The sequence below is a fragment of the Thermobia domestica genome, chromosome 9 (genome assembly GCF_964235325.1).
Source record: "Thermobia domestica chromosome 9, izTheDome1.hap1.1, whole genome shotgun sequence".
NCBI lineage: Eukaryota > Metazoa > Arthropoda > Insecta > Zygentoma > Lepismatidae > Thermobia > Thermobia domestica.
In genome coordinates this window covers 122,531,329-122,549,023 of record NC_137462.1, presented here as the reverse complement: position 1 = coordinate 122,549,023, position 17,695 = coordinate 122,531,329, and the positions used below count along the sequence as shown (strand labels likewise).

Sequence of the window (17,695 nt, the reverse complement as noted above, 5' to 3'; positions counted from 1 at the left end):
TGATAGGCACTGTTTTCTCGTGGATTCATTTAGAAGCGGGAATAACATACAACTAACGAATTTGGCAATGCTGATGAAGACAGTTATTGGCTATAAACTGTCTTCTCTCTAGAGACATTATCGAAAGGGGGAAGCTATACCAATGTAACAAACAGTAACAGCTCCTATCAGTCTGTATTGGATGAGAAAATCACACTCTTACCTTCTCCTGCACCAAGAAGCGAAAAGCCAACTTATCTTCTGCCTATTTGTCAAACAGTGCAATAGGTGGCTTATCTTCTGTCAGTGTGATATCAACTCTAGATTACTTTCAATCTTTTATTTTGTTTATTATTATTATTATTATTATTATTATTATTATTATTATTATTATTATTATTATTATTATTATTATTATTATTATTATTATTATTATTATTATTATTAAAGTTAAGTGCAAGTAAACATCTTAAATATTTCTTTCTCATGGGGAAGCTAACAAGAGAAGAGAGGGAGATTGTATATCGAAGTGGAAGATGGTTTATACACCAATCGAAAGCACTAATGACGCCTGTTACGAAACTGTAATAAAAAAAATTCCGAATACATATACTGTGCGAGTTATATGAATATACAGGATGTCCAGAAAGTCCATTGCCACCCCTAGAAATCGGAAACGGTGGGACAGATGCCAAAACAGGAAAACACGTGTTTGATCATTTTAAAAGTACAACGTATCAAAACAAAAAGTGTTGCCCCAGAACCACCCGCAGGGTCCCAGAGGGGTAAAACTCAAAATTTTCAAATAGCAAGAGGGGTCAAGTAGCATATTGTTGGAAATCTGTTGGGAAATGAAAGAATACGAAACAAGTCTCGACTCTAAAATTGCCCTGTGCAACGTGGCGGCCGGTCGAAGGGTCAGCAAAAACGTCATTGTAAAGTCTATGGCTATCCCAAAGAACCTGAAACGATGAGACAAGTGTTAAAACAGGAAAACACGTGTGTCATCATTTCAAAAGTACAATGATTGAAAGTAAAAATATTTGTTCCATTGTCCTCCGCAGGGTCCCAGATGGGGTCCTACTCAAAATTTTCAAATGGCAAGGGGGTCAAGGAGCATATCGTTTGAAAGCTGTTGTTAAATGAAAACAGATGGAACAAGTTTAGGCGCTCTATGATAACACTGTGCAAACATCTTGTATTTTAATTCTTCTTTGTGTAGTCGGGTTTTAGTTTGTTTTCACTTTAATTCTTGTACTCAATGTAAAGAAAGGAAATGCCCCTACTGTCAGATTCTGCTCTTTGGACCTAGTAATGTCTAAATAAAGAAAGAAATAAGGAAATATAGTAAAATTAAATTAAATTAAGAAATAAAAAAGAAAAGAAATAACATTTGACATTTTTTAGTATAGAACTGACTAGTTAACATATAATGTACAATAATGGTACTTATGCTCGTTGTCTGGATTATCAAGTATAAAATGATTCAAACAAAAAATTTTCTTGCACCGGGAACAGCGAATACATGCAAGTGTCTCACAATGACAACAAGTGCCGATTACAAAATGCAAAGCGAATGTGCTCGGAGAATCGAAATGAGGATGTACATTTTGATCGGTCGCCATTTTGCACAGGGTAATTTTTAGAGAGTCGAGACTTATTCCCCCTTCTTTCATTTCCCAACAAATTTCCAACGATATGCTACTTGATATCTCTTGCTATTTGAAAATTTTTAGTTGGACCCCGCCTGGGACTCTGCAGGTGGTCCTGGGACAACACTTTTTGCTTTGATCCGTAGTACTTTTAAAATGATCAAACACATGTTTTTCTGTTTTGGCATCTGCTTTACCGTTTGAGATTTCTAGAGCTAGCAACGTAATTTTTGAACATCCTGTATATTCATATAACTCGCCTATATGCATTCGGTAAAAAATTATTACAGTTTCGTAATAGGCGTCATTAGTACGTTCTATTGGTGTATAAACCATCTTCCACTTCGATATATAATCTGCCTCTCTTCCCTTGTAAGAAACAGTATACTCGACTGCCGGAGAGACAGCATAACCGTTAGCATGAAAACAACCTAACAAGATATTTCAAAGGGAAAAAAAGGCATTTTTAACTTTTAAAAACATGCTACGGAAGTTAGATTATGAGCAATTCATATCATCTGTTTGGTCTAAATTGCATCTGAGGGGCACACCAATCCGAGCTTATCCAGAAAATTTACAATAATTTAGTTACAACTAAATAACTATTTGCGATGTGTGTATATATATAATATTATTTCTTAGTACTAGATTCCTCAGATACACAACTTCTGAACATTCAATCTTTCATCCGAAAGGTAATTTTAGTGTTTCATTCCTATATATACCTACCAGATTTTTGAGTTTATTATACCTACATATATTGCTATGATGGTTTCCTTTACTTGAAAGAAAATTCTAACTACTTTCTGTTCATCTTAAGTAATGAATGAATAAAAATACTTCACCATTTTTTGGTGTTTAATAATTATAATTAACTTTTTAAGTGTTTCTAAACTTAGTGTTCCTTGAAATAAGTTCTTTTTAATGTAGGCCCGAACTGTGATAACATTTCTTTTAATTTTTTTTTTTTTTTGGATCAAAAGCTACGGGAGGTATCTCTCGAAGACAAATGACAGGGTTGAAATGTATGATAAATTTAGTTTATATTTACTATATATTTTATATCTATTATCCAACAGAGAGAATACCTTCACACCATAAAATTCCATTTTCCCCTCTATTGATTTTTTTTTCTTAAACGAGTTAGGTGATTAATTGATATAACTACCATTTAACGTAAGAATCTCGAATGGAATATAGATTTGAAAGTCTCATTTAATATAGTCCATAAATTGTAAATTGGTATAGTGAAAATAACAGTAATACTATATATTGGTAAGGTCTACCATGAATGTATGAGCATAATACGATCTACACGCTGAAAAAAACTACACATATTTGGTATAAGGCATAATTAATCTCACAAAAGCTGTCTATACCACTTAAAATCAGTTGACATTCTTATTTCTAAAACTACGCAATAAAGCAGATAAATATATTATAGTATAACGTATGTATATTACAAAGAAATAATAATAATAATAAACTTTTTTTATTTTTCAGGACAATAAATGAGAGCTTAGTGGAATATGCACAAGATAAAAAAAGGAATCAAGAAGAAGATCAAAGGAAAGAAAGATAAAGAAAGTGATCTTTTTGACCCTGCAGAATTAGAAAAGTACAAAAAGGAACTTCAAGAGACAGCCGAAGGCAAAAGACCCGCTTTCGAAGACCCTGACTCAACAGAACCTAAAGAAGAAAGCGAGGAGTGGCAAAAATTCAAAGCTTTAACTGCTGGCGTTGATGATATCCTTAAGAAGACACAGGGAGACTTAGATCGTATCAAATCTACAAGTTTTTTCCAAAGGAAGAAACCTGCAAGCGAAGCAAATAAAGAGAATCAGCCAGTTGCTGCCCCTGCCCCTGTACCGAAAAAACCTGAACCTAAAAAGAAGTGGATAGGATTTGAAGACGGTTCCATCAGTGTTCCCGACGATAAGGAGGAGGAAACTCCTGTTGAAGCAACAGAACAACAATCAGAAGAACGTGCGGCTGCTGCTTCAGAATCTTTTCAAGATACAGCTGGTGCGCAAGATTTGCTAGAAGTCGAACCAGAAGTTGTCGAGGAAGAAGATTTAGAAGCAGATGAAGACATCTTTGACACAACTTACGTTGATATAGTTACAAGCGGAGAAGTCAAACTTGCTTACATTCCTGAAAGTCCAACTGAAACTCAGGAAGACGGATTCGACCCATTCGATACATCTATTGCCGAAAAGGTTATTAAAGAAGAAAGTGAATACGTTGGTAAAGACGGCAAAAAGAAGAGGCTTGTCAGTCTTGGTTGCGCTGTTGAAGTTTTAACAGGTAGACTAGACAGCCCTGTGGTAGTACCTACAGCTGTCACATCAACTTCAAAAAAGCGACGCGTAGTCCCGAAACGACCTGAGGATATCGACCTTCTGTTCGAAGATAACGAAACAACACAAGTAGAAACTCAATCACAGACTACAGCTACTGAAGAAACTTCTACATCTAAAACTCTTCTTGACGATGATCCTGATTTAGAAAAGGTACAACCAGCAGATGATATTCTTGGATTACTAACATCTTCCGATACGAAAGGTAATGAAGGACTTACTCCTGATGTTTCTCAGAATATTTTAGACACTGTTGAGAAAGTTGACACTGAAAAACGAGAGAGTAAAGAAGGACTAGATCTCAAGGATTTAGTAGCAGAGTTTGATATTATCAATACTGAACCTGCTGAACCTCCAACTAAACCATTGCCAGCAAAAAGTAGTATTGTAGAACTTATTCAACAAGTTGCTGGAACAACATCAGAAGAATCAAAAGAGGAAAGTAAAAAAGAACAGGAAGAAGATTTAGATGACGAATTTGCTGCACTCGCTGCTGAATCTGTTGCAAAAACAAAAGACGATATTCATGAAACTCTAAAAGATATACAAGACGATTTTGGCTTAGATGATGCCGCAGAAGACGATCCTTTCGACACAACAGTAGCTGAAGTTGTCTTAGGAGCTAAGGAAGATAAACCAGGAAGTATCGTTTCAGCAACTGTAGCCAACACTGAAGTTGATCCATTTTTGACCACTGGTATTGACCCCTTTGCAACTCCTGTTGTCGATCCTTTTCAAACACCTGATATCGACAATTTATTAAGTTCTGAACCGACTGACTCAGGAACAAGTTGGGAAGCATTTGAAGGCCAAGAAGAGTCAGATGCTATATTAAACACTGAACCAAAACCAAAAAGACCACCACCGCCAAGACCAAGTGCACCTGGAAGACCGTCCGAACCGCCTGTAAGATCGGCGCCACCTCGACCAACACCTCCAATTGAAGCAGCTTTTGAAAGTATCGTAACATCAACTGAAGATTATACAGGCCACCAACAGGAAGACTTATTTGCAATCGATGAGGAAATACCACAGGCTCCTTTAGTGTTTAAAGAAAATGAAATAGAGGCTATAAGAAAAGATTTAGTTAATGGTTTTGAAGCTGAAGTTGATCCATTTGACACTACATTTGCAGAAAATCTCATCCCGGGAAAAATTGAATTAAAACTTATTGAAAGTGAAATTCTTGGTGATATTGAAGCAAACGAAGCTAGGATTCTTTCTCAAAGTGATAGTGATACTGAGTTTGATCCTCGTGCTGAAGAAAGAATACCTGCTCAGTCAGAAGTTACAATACATATATCTATTCCACCTGAAGAACAAGAAGAACAAGATAGGCTTGCCAATGAACAAGCGCTTTTAGATAGCGGCTTACAAACACTTAAGTTAAGCCATCGAGATCTTCTTGGAGGGAGTACCACAGATCTATCAAAACTTGGACATAATCCAATTGAACCAGCGACTGTCTCATCTGAAGTAAATAATAATGACGAAGAAATTGACCCATTCGATACATCCGTTGTTGCTGATTTGGCTCCAGGGAAAGCAGAATTAAAGGTGTTAGAAAAAGAACTGCTTGAAGACGTGCAACAGACTATAAAAAGAAGTATCAGCGATCCAGATTTTAATCCTAGAGCAGAAGACAACAACAGTGCATCAAAAGTTGAAGCATCTTCTCCTATTGAAGAAACAACAAAAGCAGCAGCAGCTCCAGAACGACCACAGAGACCACCAACACTCACAAGACCTGATCTATTGGAAGTAAACGGTGAAGAAGCAGCTACTACGAAACAAGAAGTAGACTTACCATCTCCATCTGCACGACCAGATCTTCTTGTAGTGGGAGAGGAAGGTGAACAATTTTCCAAACCGTTAACACCATTAGTGGAATCCAAACAGCCGCCAAGTGAAGAAGAAACATCAGTTGCTGATCCTTTTGATACTTCATTTGCAACCAATATCCTTCCGGGAAAAGCTGAGTTAAAGCTTATTGAAAACGAACTTGTTGGAAACGTTGTTCAACCAACATTGAAACATAGTCTTTCAGACCCAGACTTCAATCCTCGAGAAGAAGAACCAGAAGCAGCTCCACCTCCTCCTCCCCCTCCCGGATCTCAGCCACCCCGAAGACCATCACAAGGTCCGAAGACTGTTACATTTGCGGATAGTGTGACTGATCGTCCAACAACACTTGATATTCCCGTGGTTAGCCCAAAGCCAAAGCCTGATTTATTGGGCGTTGAAGAAGATATTCAAGCTAAACTTTTAACACCAGCTGTTGAAGTAAATCATCAAATTAATGAAGATATAGATCCGTTTGATACTTCCATTGCTACTAATATTCTTCCTGGAAAAGCAGAACTTAAAATTTTGGAGAAAGAGCTAATTAGTGAAGGAGTTTCAGGATCACTTAAGAGAACTTACTCTGATCCTGATTTTAACCCGAGAGAAGGTGAAACAGTGAGTATTCAATCAACAGAAAACTCAGTAGTCAATCAAGAAGTATTTGTAGTTTCAACTTCGGAACCTTCCATTGTAAGTGAAAGACCAGATTTGTTAAATCTTCCAGAAGACATTCCACCAGTGAAAACATTAACTCCTCTCGTAGAAAACAAGGGTTTCTCACTTGACGAAGACGTTGATCCTTTTGATACATCAATTGCCAGTAACTTGGTTCTGCCTGGAAAAGCAGAGTTGAAAATTCTAGAATCAGAGCTTATTGGACAATGATTTAGTTATATGACTTTTCGTTATTCGCAATAACAAAAAATTCCCCCCAATGAAAGTTATATAAGTTATGGAAATTGAAACAAGCCAAGTACAAACCAGAACCATGAATCCTTTTCTTCAAGATGATTTGCCCGATTATACGGCCACTTCTCAAGCTAATTATGCTTCAGTGAATTCAAACCCTTTCTTAAGCGGTGACACTTATGATGTATCATCAACTGGAGGGTCGGACAACCCATTTTTGAATATGGGAAATGAGGACTACTCAACCGGGATAGTCGAAGGAGATTTTAATGCAGCAAGTACAAATGGGACCAATGCGTTATCAACAAACCCATTTGCAGATTTTTCAACCGATTACGGTGTTACTACAAGTGGTGCAAATCTATTTGGTGCTAGTGAGAATGGTGCTATGCTAGACGTTGCGGATGGTTCAACTGCAGTTTCATCTGCAGGCTACAATATGTTTGTCGCCTCTGATGATCATGCAGCTGCAGCAGTCTCTTCTGCAGCAGCAACAAATTTCTTTGGAGATTTTGGCACAGATACGTTAACTCCAGCAAGCAGTAGTACAGGTCATACTTTGACAAGCGAAGTAATTAGTACTCAACAGTCCTCTGCGGCAGATTTTTTGATGGGTGACCTCCAAGCGGATGGAGATTACTGCAAAGAAACAGCTGATATTTTTAGCAATGCAATTGCAAGTGAAGAACAACAAACTTCGGGGCATGATGCAACATCATCTCAAGCCAGTACTCCCAAAAAAGGGTCTGTCCCTAGTAGACCTCCACCGCCAAGGCCAGCACCACCTTCGAAAGAAACAAAAGATCTTATTCTTAGTGTCACAGGAGCTATGGAAGCTACTTCATCGGATTTATTGGACAGACTTAGAGCCACGAAAACTCCAAGTCCCACACCGATTCGAGAACTGCATTCACCAAGTCCAACTCCTGACATTTCCATGCCAAGTGCCATTGAGACTGATTTGTTAGGCGATGATACCTCTGAGCCAACAAATACAGTACAGCCGCCGATTAGTAGTGAAAGCAATTTTCCGGACGTTGTGAATCAAACGTTTACTCCTGCCACATCAAACGCAGCAGAAGTGAACTTGTTAGGAAGAACTGATGATCAGTCTTCACAACAACAACAGGGTAAAACGTCAACAAACGACCTCTTTGACCTATTTGGAGGTGGTGAAAGTACTACTAATATATCAAATCAACAAGAAAGTCAACCTCCAGTTTCTAAACCAACTGCTAATGCAGATTTGTTAGGTTTATTTGGCGCAGAACCTGAAAATTCCAATACCGCTCCGCCTCCATCTTCGGGACCAACTCAAACAACCGGTGACTTGTTGTTTGACTTTGGTGCTCCAAGCGTCTCAGAATCAGAAAACAAACAACAAACAAATGCTGATTTGTTTACAACAACTACTACTGCCGCCGCACCTCCACCAAGACCTGCACCTCCACCTAGACCAGCCCCTCCACCTAGACCAGAAGCGCCAACCACAGGAACAGTATCTGAAATACCTCCTATTAATGTCGCAACTGCAACAGGTGGGGACGAATTCGACGCATTTGCAGCTAAGTTTGATAGCGTTGCTAAAGAGGAGACTCAAGAAATTCATGTCGTTGAGGGAGATCCATTTGATCCTTTTGCGTCCACGGGAGCTACAACTGCCGTAGAGAGTGGAGATGGTAAGTATAAAACTACACATTGCACATTTAGCACCTTTGTTATTTTAGTAATACATATAGCGGTTGATGTTCTAAAAGGTATATAGTACGATAAGAAGATGAATGAAACATTGAAATTAAATATTGGAAATGAAGCAACGGTTTTAAATTTGACGTAATATTATGCATAAATAATAGAGACAGAATGTTTGCTTCTGTATTATCTACTGTAGTTTTCTGTACGCTATACTTATGAATAGAAGTCTCATGTTTAATTCTTGTACTGAAGCATTTTAAATATTGTACTTCTTTGACTTTACATCCCATGGTTCTGCTCTTTTTGATACAGAAGACGATGAAAAGTAAATAATGATAATTAAAGGAATAGTAAAAGGACAATACAGAACACGGGATTCGAAACCTAGACCTTGTGAGAATTTTGAGGGCAATAATCTAGTAATTATATCTCAGTTAAATAAATTGTTATAAATTCAACGATATTTAACGGAGGACATATAGTAATCGATTGATCGTATTGAACTGTGGGTGGGTAAATATAAATTCTTATGCGTAGTGTTCGAGAACAACGAATGTAAACATTAAAATACATGCTGTGCGATAATCACGCCATCTCATTAGATAAACTGATTCTGAAGCATACTCTTTTCATTATGATACTAGCAAGAGTACAATACATTGTTAATGAGACAGACCAAAATTATTATTATCTCCTAAACTTTATTTTTTACTTAATTATAATACTGTTTAAAGATAAGATATACATCAATTGATAGATCACATTGAGCTGAATAAAATGACGAATAAATTCTCATAAATAGTTTTTTTTTTTAAATCAAGAAAGTGTGTCGTTTCGATGCAAATCTGATGCAGTTGATCTGATGCTTTGCTAGAATAATAGACTATTTATGTAAAACAGTACACTATTAAGTATCAGATTGTATTTATTGAAGTTTGATTTCTTTTATTAATGATGCACATATTACTTGCAAGTATTAGTGGAATAGTAGGAATTAATAATTAAAATCATTTGGGATATGTTTCTATATTTATCAACAAAATTCATTATTAGTTATTCATGTGAGTACTTCATTTTTCAATATGCACTTGTTTTGGGCAATAGATGATAGAAGGAAACACCATTTCAGTCAATTTTCTTTACTGCAATTTATGTGTAAGTTCCAGATAAATTACCAAATTTATGGCAAAGTTTCTCTTCTGTTGCTTTGTAATATCGCTCAATAATACCGTATAACTCGAATAGCCTATGTTAAAACAACTTCTCAAATAATGTTCCTTGCCTGTTTACTAAGAAACATGTATTAGAAATAAGAGTGAATTTATTGGTTAATTGTTTTTTTTTTCATCTTAAAGTGTTCTGCACATAATGGTTTCGTCATATATTAAAAACATAATGATAAAAACTGTTATAGTGAATAATCTGTGTGATTTTGAGGTTAGTAGATAGAGTGATGGTAAAGAAACTGTGTTGTAGAAAAGTATTCTGTATAGGTTGGCGGAAAAGGCGTACATTTGCAAGAAGTTGTGTGAAGAAGGATTTGGAATAGGAATGTTTTCTTAACATGATTTTTTTAGATTCTTGAAATAGTTAGAAGTGTTGTGTGCATGTACTAGTAAATAAATTAGTAAAGTCTGGAACAAATGTAATTAGTTATTTAATTTAAATGCAAATAGCATAAATTATACATATAAAGTACATATACATAAAAGTATACAGATAAATATAGTAAAAATTGAAGTATTTACATAGGATGTCTCCTGATTGAAGTAATAATTTTAAATTAATCCTGTAAAATGGGTACTTTTTGCAGTAATTTTTTGACCATGCATTTAAAAATGTTGTTTTATATTGGTATGACAGTTAATTGAACAGTTTTGTTTCCTCGAATTAAAAGCATTCAATCTCGTTTTATAGAGTATTTAATTATCTTAATGAAATTACATAATGTTTAAATAATTAGACTAATTTTTATAAAGATTCAAAAAATGAAAGTAAATTCTTATTTTAAAATCTATAGAAATAATAGTAATTGGATCTCCAACCATGTTTTTAACAAAAGTATATAATAAATTATTTTATTTTTAGTCTGGGGAACAGCATCAAACCAAGGAGATAAGTCTGCTGGTTTCGGTGCTGATGATCAGTTCGATGCATTCCTTAATTTGACAGAACCACCACCAGTACCACAAAGCACACCTGCCAAGCTTACGAGAGAAGAATCTAAAGAAAGCGACGAAGGACCAGATTTCTCCATTTTTATTAAGTAAGCCTCCGTTGATTTGATGGAATTGAAATTACGTGATTTATTCTAGTAAATTAATAAGGAAAACTTTTGTATTATTTTTTCGCACTTGACAAATGATACTTTCTTTTTAGAAGTTTAGCAAGTAAGTTTTAGGCTTATCATATCGACTTTCCAAGACTACACATAACAAAAAGACATGGATATATTTCAAGGAGAAAATTTGTCTACTCTCAGGAAAAAGGGGAGAGAGGGGGAAAGCAGTATAATCACAGAAACACGTAGGAGGAATTGCCTAAACATTTGAAGTTTCAAGGAAGATTTTTAAGCGTCTTCAAGTATACTTGTAATATAAATTTACCTCTGCTTTCTGGTCATATATTTAGGCATGAAATATTTCGACAGTGGTTTTATTCGATTTAGTCTTAGAAAATTGATAATAAAAGTATAAATTTGATAGCTTTCTAGAACTCAATTAAAATGATGATGTGCTTGGGTCAGCTGTTCCTTATTCAAGTGTAAAATAGTATCTGACGTGATGTGGATAGCACAGTATCGTTGAAATGCATTTAAGTAATTACGTAGGGTAAGACAAGGCGCGGTTAGCACCAGGCTAACCTGTTATATAATCTCGTTATGTGTTGCGTGGAAAGCTGTATCTGGTGCTAGTAGTCAACTATGTTGTATGTTAAGTATGAAAATCTACAGTAATAAATTGATAATTTCTAATGTAGGATTTAGATAAAATTGGTGGCATAACAAGTTGGAATAATAGTGTTTCACTTATTCATGTACTGGATTGTTAGTCATTAACTGCAGTGATGAGTATCCAGCATGAATTGGAAGTTTGTTCCCCATCAACATTCCCTACGTAATTAGGCGCTACTTGGAATTATTAACACAGTTAACAAACCATAAATCGACAAAATTTTTCAAGATGGCTCATAAGTTTAAGTAAATATCACCCATGTCATCAGTAAAGACGGGCGATTAGAATAAATAATAGCTGTTTAAATTCTGTTTTGCTTTCTAGTGTTACTTTACAAGATTTCTTTTATTGTCTATTTTGTTACCGAGAATAACGGGAACTGTTGTTGTAGTTTCTGTATGCAGAAAATAAAGCATGGAAAAATTATTAAAGGAGAGTGGCAGAAATTATTTCATTTTTCACAAATATATTAAGTTAGCTGAAAAATTGGATTTTTGGTCATTCGAAATTTTCACTCAAACTTATCCAAATTCTTTTCTCGACACAAAAATAAGTGACATTGTACTATGATTATGTTATACTAGACTTGGTATCACATTATCGTATGGAGATATGATTACTTCAAGTGGATTTTTTTTCGATTTTTGCGTGTATTTTAGTTTGATTTGAATTTAGTGTCCCTTTCATATGAAACCTACAGCTTAACGTGGGATCTGAACCACATGAGATCTTGCCGAGAATCATACCGGATTTCTGTGCCAAATGCGTGTACGCTAACCACATATCCACAAGGGAGGTCTTTGTGTATGTCTTCTGAAGCATTGAGGTTCAGAGAGAATGGAGGTTAGCATCATTTCTGATAGATCATGTATAATTTATTATTTTCGTAGTCGATTGTTAACATTTTACTCTAATTTTAAAACAGTTTTACGTTTAAAAATAAATACCTTGTAGCTTTTTTGTTCGCTTCTCAGTATCGAAGAACGAAGAAAATTGACCAGTCAAGGAACAGGGCTTTCAGTATAATGGCCATATCCTGTCTTATGTTTTTCGAAATTCTTTTATATTTTTTTAAAGAAATTATATCAGATATGCCAGTAACGGTACTTCAAGAAAACATTAAAAGTACAGAACGTATCTGTTAGGCACAATGACAGACAATATTTTTGTGGCCCTTCTCATTTTCTCTTTGTTACCCATATTGAATTCTTACAAATGAATGACATTCATACTTTGTTTCAATATGCCTGTATTTGTCAAAATTACGTCTATTGGATCAAAAGAAGCAGTTATTAGAGTGAAAGTCATGTTAACCTTCCTTCTTAATGATCTAATTCAACAACAGTTTAAATACAGTTTTAGATTTAAGAGAAAGTTCTACATAAAATTATATTACCACTTCCTATAAGATCAATGGTTTCGTAGATCTAATGATTGAGTGAATGTACACTTTTAGATCGAGCCTGATGTTTGCTTATATTACATCAACAAAACCTATCAGAAGTTCATTTATCCTAATATCAATTTTAAGTGTCGTACACAAAACTTCTGAAAGTGATTACTCGTTTTAATATCCATTCTATATAATACTTCCTTACGTATTCTCTGTATCTCTCGATCTATATTAATAGAATGAATATGAAATAGAAGAGTCAAACGTTCTAAAACTACTGAAGTTGAAAAGACTAAAACAAAAAAAACTGATCAAAATGAAGAGTTTGTTTATGCCGTGAGCATAGTTCTGTTTGGAAGTGGCAGTCAGTTCTCCTTGCCTGTCTACTTTCAATGACGTCATGTGTATCGTTTGTATAAGTTGTATGATACAACCTTTCATCTGTAGTAAACCTTGGATTTAATCTAAGATTCAGAAAATAATCTTGCTTAACAGGACAAAATTCAGATTTAAAAAAAAAGAAAGAAAGAAAGAAATCATGGAAAAAAGAACATTATGAGATTCTACCAGTATATTCCAGAAATATATACATATATGAGGTTTTTCAGAGGAACTAGTCTTTTCGAACTTGAATTTTTAAATAAATATACACATTTTAGACATACAAGTGCGAAAACTCAAGACGAAGGAACTTTTTCTGGCATCCGGTACGACTAAAAATGTGGGCTTTTTCAATCCAGTGTTGCCCACTTTCGTGAAGGCGAAGTATCGTTATTCACAATGTTCGATTGAATAATTAAGCTAATACTCCCCTTTTCCTTTTGTCTGTAAAATTGAAAAACTGGAGTTGGTCGCTTTTCAACATAACTGATTCAATTTAAGGTTAATAGAGAAGGCACAGAAAACTTACGACGAAACGCCTCATTATTTCAGTCAAAAAGGTTAGTGCTCTATTATGGTTCTACATTACAATGAAACCTGGATTGATTGGTCAAAATCAATTTTACATAGCTCAGATTATCCTGGTGTCCAACTTGGAAACCAATGTTCATCGTAGGATTCATTGAAACTTCATTAACTCAAATTATATAATAATGATAGGTAGCTTAAAGCTTTACAAGTTAACTGTTTTGCTGTTTATTCTATTTAATAGACCAAAAACTTCCGAAGAAGAATCTTCAGTGCCAACTACTTTTGAAGGACCACCGCCAGCTTTGGCTCCACCTCCAAAGAATGACTTGAATGCAGCATTCACGGATACAACCCCGAGGTTCAATCCGTTTGACAAAAGTGGCGAAGCCGCAGCAGCCGCTAGTGCTGAAACCGCTCAACCGCAAGGTAATGAGCTGTGAAAAGGTATTTGAAATTATTCTTAAACGTCCAAGCTTACAAAATACACATACTTGTTACGTTTTAAATTTCATGATGATATGTTTACACCAAAGCTTTCGAAACAAGCTAGATCCGTCGGTCGTCGTAACGGCTTGGGTTAAAAATTGATTTAAAACTGTATAAAAGAGAAACTTACTAATCGTAATAAAGTACTACTGACTTTCATTGTAGAAGTTACTCATTTACCCATTTTATGAGCTAATTTTTAAGCTAAAAGCTCCCAAAAACAGCCTGATAAAGAATCGGAATTACTTTGGTGTAAAGAAACCATCGTAGGATTTAATAGGTAAGAGTTCTATGGATTCTTGTCCTATGCATTTAATAACCAATTAATAAACTGTTCAAGTACTATCTTAAAGTTCGCAAAATTTGTCTGAAACGTGAAGGGGGAGAATATATTTTCATCAGCATCAACATCACCAGTGCCATAGGCATGTTGTTGGTTAATTTTTGTTGCATTTGCGGATGCAAAATATTAAATAATAAATCTAAGGATATAAGCAGCAGAGTTTAGGATTGCTAGATTTTCAAATTGAACATAAAAAGAAATTATAAATCTTACTACTCGATTCATTCCAACAACATACTATTAATATTTTAGAGGACTGATTTCTCTCATATTATGCACATTGATCAATTACATTCAAAAATAATATTTTAAATTGTCACAAACAATAATAAAAATCACAGGCGAAATTCTAATTTAAAATCAGAAGATAAGCAAATATTGTTTTAAGCATTACAGAAGTATTTATTTATTATTAGATACCTAAAATAGCTATTACTTTTTTTAAATAGGCATAATACAAAAAAAAACATTTAATATATATGTACACTTCATTAGATGATATCACAAAGAAATAATACAATAAGAGAATAAAATGGAAGAAAAAATTTAATAAACACAAAAAGACACAGCAACGGATATGTAGCAAATATATTATTTATAAAAAAAACTGTTCTGGTAAGATATAAGAGTTTAACAAAGGATGTAGTGTATAATTTCATATTATGTTAATAATCTTTTCTTACATACATTTTAAACTGTGATTAAAAAAATGAGCGGAACTGAAAAGATTCAATCATTAATATTTCTAACTAAAATGCTAGTTATGGCTTCTTGAACGTTTTACAAGTAATAAAAATTTGATGTAATATATATTAAAGTTTGGTAATAAGATAGCTATCGAATCTACCTATGTATAAATAAGTTTACCTTAAATAAAAGTTCAAAACTCGAAGTACAAGTAATTCAAAAGTTGGGAACGTCGAATGTAAGGAACATTATTCTATGTTCTTGTTAGAAAATTTTCTAGAACAAAGTTGTTACCGTAAATTTTTTTAAAAAACTTTTTTTCATTTGTCACTAGTTATAAACCAGGAGCCTCTCCAACGAACAGATTCTCAGGAAACTCCACCTACTCCACTTTTTGACGAAGATGTGTCACAGCCTTTGGAAGAATTCCCACGAATTACTTACAGTGGAGAAGGTTGGGAAATGCATCTGCGTCAACCGAACAAAAAGAAGATTACAGGTCAAAGGTAACATAATATGTACTTATTTCATATAGGTTGATTTGAAGTATAATGTTTATTTTCAGCACCGAGGTAACCAATATGAACAGATTTAACAACACTCAATAGGAATTTCCACATTTAGACCAAAGTCAGTATACAAGAAGAAAGGGATAGCAACATTCACTCATTAGACATCTCAAACATGTTATACAGAGGAGCAATCGCAGAAGCAGCTGTTCGCACTGGTAGCCGGTTGTACGGATGATGAATGTGTGTCTGGGGTATAATTGCTGTAGCTGAGCGATGATCGTTATCAGAGTCAGGCTGGTGATCAGGTGTCATCCCACTGTGTCGATAATACTCATTTGTGGAGACATAGGAAGGCAGGATAAAAGATTTTTATTGAGTAGAGCACGGTGATTTGCCGTGAGGGTATGGGGACGCGCATTATCCTACTAGAAGCCCAAGTTTCGCGAAATCTAGTGAATGAAAACACAACTAGGATTTCCTCTTTCATCTGTACATCCACTGACAGCACAACTCTGTGTCTGAAAGAAAAATGACTCTCTTTGGAGAATACCATTCCTACCATTCGTCTTGCCATTACATTGTATTCCGATAACACCGAAGAATTCTCCTTGATAAGTATGTGTTATGGGTAATCGTGCGAGGAAAATTTGAGTTGGATTTGAGTGCTTGTTTGAGATTATGAGCAAGCCCGGCTGATCCTAGAATTTACTTTGATAGATACCTTTTAACTTTGAAACTTTCGAAGGATATGCATGATTCATAGAAGACCATCGTCCTCTTACCAGTTAACCACTAATTGGAATAATTTGTTTGTGAGAGGAACGCAGAATCTTATATTTGTCTCCAACAATCGATTCACGTGCCTTCATAGGGGTGGGGGAAGGTCACAGTGGCTCGGGTTGCACTGAAGATAGCCGTTTTGTCAGTTACGGTGGCCCAAACGCTCCTTACTTTTGCGCAATCACCGTCGCGGGAGCACTGGAGGGGACCGTTTGCAGTAGGAAACTTCTACGTACGACAGTCCACTATCATATCACACATGCTACGTATGACAGTACATTGCTGCTGGACCACACGAGCAGCAATTAAACGGAACGACCACTTGGCTCTCGCAGCCCCTTTATATGTTCATACTTGAAGTCACTTAATTACATAATAAGCTTTCGCTGGCATCGTTCTGGGATGCAAACACAGACTGTGATTCACACACGTAACAACACTCGTTGTGTTGTCGGATGACACTCACATTACCAGCAGTATGTTCCACATTATGTGGGGCATATTTTCCCCAGTGTGAGTTTAGAAATACTACCATATTTATCTGCGGGTTGGTAAACTGTTACATGAAATACCAAGGTTTTATGAAGGAAAAAGAAAAATAGCCAAACATAAGATGTTTACTTAAGAAAATTGATCAATAATTACAATATATTAATGAATCTTCTGAAAGAAAGAACGGCATACAATGTCATAACAAGATGTGAATTTAATATAACTATTAATAATAATACAGTACCAACGTTGATGTAAAACATGAAACAGATGAGTTAGAATGTCAATCTAATCAGTGGCGGCTCGTTAGGGAAGTCATATCGGTAAAAAATTAAAATGCTATTGCTACAAGCTAAGGGAATAAAATTTATGTATGTACTAATTCTTATATATAAGAATTCTTGTATAGAATTAATTGTGTAAACAAAAATAATTGCCCTTAGCTTGTAGAGATACAATTTTAACTTTTACCTATGTGACTCCAAGACACGCTACTGAATGAATAATTCTAATAGGTTAGTAAATTTGTCAGAAGAATAAAATAAGCTGGATGGTAGAGACATGATTCGCTAAATGATACATTTAAAATGTATAATTAGAACTGTAAAAAATAGAAAGAAAAGTAGGATTACTACATATTTGATTCAGCCACATAAGCTTTGATCTCTTGGATAATTGAATGAAATGTTAGTTATA

The 17,695-nt window shown here is 35.0% G+C and overlaps 1 protein-coding gene across 1 annotated transcript in view; it reads left to right on the top strand.

The window, feature by feature from the left end:
• The window catches only part of LOC145660980 (uncharacterized), a 125,694-nt gene that overhangs the window by 84,004 nt on the left and 23,995 nt on the right, over positions 1–17,695 (top strand). Inside the window, exons 2-6 of the mRNA XM_081726430.1 lie at positions 3,135–6,719; positions 6,787–8,424; positions 10,529–10,706; positions 13,941–14,125; positions 15,550–15,721. Of these exons, the coding sequence (XP_081582556.1) occupies positions 3,161–6,719; positions 6,787–8,424; positions 10,529–10,706; positions 13,941–14,125; positions 15,550–15,721 (5,732 nt within the window). The 5' untranslated portion in view covers positions 3,135–3,160. The remainder of the gene's footprint in view (positions 1–3,134; positions 6,720–6,786; positions 8,425–10,528; positions 10,707–13,940; positions 14,126–15,549; positions 15,722–17,695) is intronic.